This window comes from Balaenoptera acutorostrata, chromosome 6, assembly GCF_949987535.1.
Source record: "Balaenoptera acutorostrata chromosome 6, mBalAcu1.1, whole genome shotgun sequence".
Classification (NCBI taxonomy): Eukaryota; Metazoa; Chordata; class Mammalia; order Artiodactyla; family Balaenopteridae; genus Balaenoptera; species Balaenoptera acutorostrata.
In genome coordinates this window covers 104,330,860-104,336,859 of record NC_080069.1, presented here as the reverse complement: position 1 = coordinate 104,336,859, position 6,000 = coordinate 104,330,860, and the positions used below count along the sequence as shown (strand labels likewise).

General features: G+C 41.9%; 1 protein-coding gene across 2 annotated transcripts in view; it reads left to right on the top strand.

Moving 5' to 3' along the window:
* The first annotated feature begins 292 nt into the window (after nucleotides 1-292).
* Nucleotides 293-6,000, top strand: part of INIP (INTS3 and NABP interacting protein) — a 32,619-nt gene continuing 26,911 nt past the window's right edge. For both annotated transcript variants that reach the window (XM_007178197.2, XM_057549048.1), the window contains exons 1-2: nucleotides 293-439; nucleotides 1,530-1,603. In XM_007178197.2, coding sequence (XP_007178259.1) covers nucleotides 1,579-1,603 — 25 coding nt within the window. In that variant the 5' untranslated portion in view covers nucleotides 293-439; nucleotides 1,530-1,578. The remainder of the gene's footprint in view (nucleotides 440-1,529; nucleotides 1,604-6,000) is intronic.

Here is a 6,000-nt window from a genome sequence, read left to right as displayed (position 1 = left end):
GGGCTAGGGACACAGCCGGTCTCCGTCCCCCCCCCCCGCTACCTAGCTGAGCCGGCAGGATACGTCACTACGCAGCGGCCTGGACGAAAGAGCCAATTGCGGTGCTAGGGACCCAGCCGGTCTCTGCCCCGCCCCGTTCGGGCTCCGCCCCCGATGGTGCGGCCTGCGGGTTCCAGGAGCCTCTCTGGCTGCCACTCTTTGGAAGGGAAGTGGCGTATGCATGAGGTAGCAGTTAAAGTACGAATCGCCGTGAGGAGCAGCCGTTAGGAGGCGGGACTTCCTGTCCCTCGGGTGTAAGTCATCAGGAGGCGGAAGCGCAGCGGGGGCGGGAAGGTGGTAGAACACCGCCTTGAGCTCGGTTTGCAGGTCTTTAAGTGGTCGCGCCCCCTTGGAGAACGCGACCAGAAGGCGAGGCGGTCCCGGGCTTTCTAGCCTCGCGGTAAGTAGGACCGCCTGGCGGCGCCGGGGATGAAGGTGTGTGGCCCCGGCGCTGACCTGCTGCCGCCGTCCCTTGCTACAGGGCAGTGGCCTCCCCGTCAGCCTTGCCTCCCAGCATTTCTCACTCCCCCTCCTCTCCTTGGTATCAGCCGCAGCCCCCACCCTGCCTGCCCTCCACGCACCGCTCCCCCCCCCCCCGCGGGACCTTTCTGAGACGCAGATCCAGCCCTGTCACATCCCTGATTTACGTTCTCCGTCACAAGATGGCCCTCTTGTCCCTCCCGTCCTAAGCCGGCTTCGCTCGCCCTGTGCTTCAGCTGCAGGAGACACCTAACATTATTTCGTTCCAAACCGACATCTGTTTGCTAGCTCTTATACTTTCCCGCTTACCCCAGAAGGCATCCCTCGTCACGCCGGTAGAATCAGTTCATCTCTGCTTCCGGAGCACTGTTTACGCCTTGTAAAGAGCGCGTTTGTTAAACTTTTTTAGTACGGTTGCTTGAATGAGACTCTCTTTTTCCACCGGATTATATGTTTCTTGAGGGTGGGAGTAGGGTCTTGCTCATTTGGGATCTCCCCAGGGCCTAGTACAAAAGCACGAAGTTTGGAAGCTAACAGTCCAAAGTTTTCGCACTAGCTTTGTGACCTTGGACACGATCTCCCTATCTATGAAGTGGAGATAAATAAAATAATTAATTTCAATCATCTTACAAATCTTGTATGGTGCAGAGTATGTACGCGATAAATATTCGGCGCTCTTTCCTTTCTAGCTTTCAGTATACACAGTAGTTGCTGGGTACGTTTTTTAAATGAATCGAGAGGCACTACAGATGAGTGATTTTTCTTCCTAGCCCTGTGATTGTATTGATGCTATCAGTTAGTTGATACATTTGGTAGTATTTGGTAAACACAACCTAATGAAGTAATTAAAGACAGTAATGGTGAATGTTGGTATCAACATCTGCAAGAATAAACATTTAACCTTCACGCTCTAATTAAATAACTTGAGGCGTTTGATTTAAGTCTGTGTGCCCTTCAGACATATGTTTCTGAAGAGATGAAGATATGTGTCTGCACATTATTTTTTACAGGTGATTGGACCACTTGCCACGGAACATAGTTGAAACAGAAAATAGGAAGATGGCAGCAAACCCTTCAGGACAAGGTAAATGCTAGGAACTTTTTCCTCATATAGTAAAGTATTTTGATAGAAAATTTAGCATAGGGCCGTTACTAGAGCCAGAATTAAAAATGAATAGCCAAGTAAAACCCCATATTTGAAGCAAGTCCAACGTTTCATCAGATATGTAACATCCTTAATAGCTGTTAATCCTATATGTTAATATTATTCACATTGTAAACCTTAAGTCCTCCTCGGACATTTGTGTTCTCATGCTCTTTTACTTGAGATTAGAACCACTTTTAAAGAAGTTATATTGTCACTAGGCAATATCCACTCCTTTATTTTCGTTTGCTCAAAAAACTTTTCATACACGTTTCACTTGTGTTAAGAGCTCTCTAAAGCAACTCAAGTTAGATACATCCCAAATAAGGAGTTTTTATTTAAAAATAAGTTTTCAAAAGTAAAATTTAATCTCTAGAAGGCATTAAATTCCACTTTGTAAGTTGTCTCCTGCTTAAGAACTTGGAGCAAGCTTCTGTTTCCTCTCCATATCAAGTCTAAACTCCTTATTTGATGCATCATATTTTTTGATTAATCTTAGTCTTGTTTTAATTTAAACGTCATATAAACGTGTTTGTGTCCAGTTGCTTACACTCACTGTACTGTCTGTGAGAGTCATCCATGTTATGCCATGTATCAATAGTTCATTCTTTTTTATTGCAGACTAGTATTCCACTGTATGAATTTACCACAATTTATTTATTCATTCCTTTTTGGAGACTTTGGGGTTGTATCAGTTTTGGCCATTGTGAATAAAGCTGCTTTGAATATTCGTTTGTAAGTCTTTTTGCAGATATTTGGATGAATATCTAGCAATGGAGCCGCTGAGTGTATAGTTAACTTTATGGAAAACTGCCAAACCTTTTCCCAAAGTGGATGTACTTTACATTCCCTCTAGTAAAGTGTGAGAATTCTGGTTGCTCCATATATAGCATTGTTGGTCTTTTCAATTTTAGCCATTTTAGAGGGTGTGAAATGACATCTCATTGTAGTATTAACTTGGATTTCCCTGATGACAAATGTTGGCAAAAGCACTTTTTTATGTGCTTATTGGCCATTGCAAATCTTCCTTTGTGAAGTGTTTGTTTTCACTTCCTTTGTGAAGTGTTTGTTCAAGGCTTTTGCTCATTTTTTAAAATTTGGGTTATTTTTATTATCAATTTTTTTTTAAGAGTCTAGATACCGGTCCTATGTTACTGCTAATTGCATCATCCAGATCATCTTTTGAGTTGGTTTCTGTTGCCTGCATTTTTTTTTGAGAATGGGTCACATTTTCCTTTTTCTTACTATACTTAGTGATTTGTTATTGAATACTGGATATTATGACTAATACATTGTAGAGACTCTGAATTCTGTTATATTCCTCTGAAATGTGATTTTTATTCTAGCAGATGGCTTGGCTCAACTCATACTCCAAACTCTTGTCTCCCTTATGCTGGGCAGCAGCTGAAATCTCTGCTCATTCTTTTCAGCTTCCAGTTGCTGCTTTAGTGCTTTATTTGTCTCTCCCATGTATGTGTAGTTTAGCAGAAAGCGAAAACTTTGGGTGGATTTTATAGGCATGTTTTAGGCTTTACTCCTTCTGCCTTTCCCTCTCAAGTCTCTCCCCTAATTTTCTGGTTACTCTGCCAGTCCTGAACTCTGTCCTCTGATACCTCAAGCCAGTAAGGTGAGGCTATGCAAACTGTTCGTGGATTGAGGAGTGCAAAAGGCCACCAATTCCCAAATTTCACCATTGCAGTTTCTGCCTGATTTTGGTCAGTCTCTAGTGCCTTCAAATAATGAATATTTAGTATTTTTTCCAGAATTTATTATTAGATTTGTGGCAGGATTACTCTAACCAAACTATTCTGCTAGCACTGGAAGTTGGAAGCCCACTGAATCTGTTTTAGTATATTAGTTGCATTTAGGACAGACTAAAGATTACATGAGTTTTATAGAAGTGTGGTATTGTGAAAAGCTAGCTCTGGTGATAGCTTTACTGGCTGTAACCAGCTAATACAATTCTGTTCTCTCAAATAACCAAGTGTGATTTGTGTGCTCTATGGACTAATCACAGGTCAGTATTCCCCTATGGTCTTTGACCTCCTCTTTTCACCAAGTTATAAGGATTCAGATTACAAATAATTTAATTTGAACCGAAATGAAACTAAGAGAAATCTATTTTGGAGAGAAAATACGCTGCTAAAAATCACACAATGCAGTCCAAATGAAAACAAATTAAATATTTTTATCCGTCTGTTTTAATAGCACAAATATGCAAGATTTACAATTTGCTAGTTACTCTTTTTTTTTTTTAAGCAGTTGCAATAAAGCACAATCATTTTTACTGTCGCCTTTGATTAATCCATAGTCAAATCCACTATGAAACATCCCTTAATCTAAATAGAAGTGAGGGCTTTCCTGGTGGCGCAGTGCTTAAGAATCTGCGTGCCAGTGCAGGGGATGTGGGTTCAAGCCCTGGTCTGGGAAGATCCCACATGCCGCGTAGCAACTAAGCCCCTGTGCCACAACTACTGAGCCCATGTGCCACAACTACTGAAGCCCGCACACCTAGAGCCCCTGCTCCGTAACAAGAGAAGCCACCTTAATGAGAGGCTACGCACCGCAACGAAGAGTATCCCCCACTCGCTGCAACTAAAAAGAAAGCCCGCGCACAGCAAGGAAGACCCAACACAGCCAAAAGTAAATAAATAAATTTATAAAACAAACAAACAAAAAAACATAGAAGCGAATTTAGATTAGTCCTTTGGCTTTTGTTGCTCTTTTGTCAGTGATATTGTTGGTGTCATGGAGCTGCTGCTATTAGGCACCAGCAGAGGGAGTCCATATCATATTCTGTAGACTCCTAGACTCTCAGTGAAAATTTAAAATTCTTATTTATTTGGATCTATTGCATTTTACTCTCTATATTATTTCTGTACTGTTTATGTGTATTGGAACTACTTATTGTGGAGCTTGAATACCAAGTTCCATAATTACCTTATAACTGAAAGAACAATGACTTTTAAGAAATCTTCATCTGTGTGTTGTAATTTATTAATGTCTCTGGCGTAGGGGACAGGCCCTCTTTCAGATCTAGCAGCCTATCATACTGTAATAGTAATCTGAACTGCTAAATTTCACAAGCTCTTGGCAGACAGTTACTGAAGTCTCATACTCTTAGCATCCATCACAGTGTGGAACATTCAGTAGGTTCATAATAATTATTTGATTGATAAGAAGTAACATTTTGAGAATTTAATATGTAGAGGCAGATTGTTAAACTGGAATTTGGCCAAGGTACCATTCCTATGTAAAGAGGCTCTCATCATTGGTAAATATCAAGATCCTGTGATTATGTGCTGGCAGTTGGGAGATTGGTCTAACCTGATTTCAGATACACAGAGAAACCTGGTGAAAAACTGAGTAAAGAATGTGAATTCTTGGGACTTCCCTGGTGGCGCAATGGTTAAGAATCCGCCTGCCAGTGCAGGGGACATGGGTTTGACCCTGGTCAGGGAAGATCCCACATGCTGCAGAGCAACTAAGCCCGTGCACCACAATTACTGAGCCTGAGCTGTAGAGCCTGCGAGCCACAACTACTGAGCCCGTGTGCCACAACTACTGAGCCCATGTGCCACAACTACTGAAGCCTGCGCACCTAGAGCCTGTGCTTCGCAACAAGAGAACCCCCTGCTCGATGCAACTAGAGAAAGCCTGCGCGCAGCAACGAAGACCAAATGCAGCCATAAATAAATAAATAATTTAAAAAAATAGCGATTGCCCTCAAAAAAAAAAAAAAAAGAATGTGAATTCTTTTGATTCTTTTATAGTTATCTCAAAATGCTTAGAGTAATAATTATAAGCCCTGCAGATCAAGTGGTGGGAACTATTGATTTGGGGCCAGTTTGGATGCTCTTAGCTGTGATTTTAGGGCTCTGTGTAAGAATGGAACATAGCTCCTGGGAGGTGTCTTGCTTGACCTCAGACCCAAGTTCAAGTTTCACCTAAACCACCTATGGTCCAGAAGGAAAGCAGATTTACCCTTCAGGCTTGTACTAAGGTATGCTACCTCTCAATTAAGAATTTACCCTAGTGATGCATAAAAATCATCTCAAAATTCTTGCATCTGTACATTTTTAAAGATGAAAGTGGACACAAAGACACAATTTGGAGTTTGTTTTTGAAAGCTAGATTTCTTTTTGTCTCATTTTTCATTGCCAAGGCGAAGAGTGTACCATAATTTTCTGATGCTAGGATTGATCTGTAGGCCCAGGTTCAAATAGGAATGAAACTGAGTTGAGGCAGAATATGACGTAAACTAGCATGAGATTGTTTGTATAGTAGAAGAGAGCTTGTGATCCCCAGGTCCATTCAGACTGGCCTGGGAGGCCTGT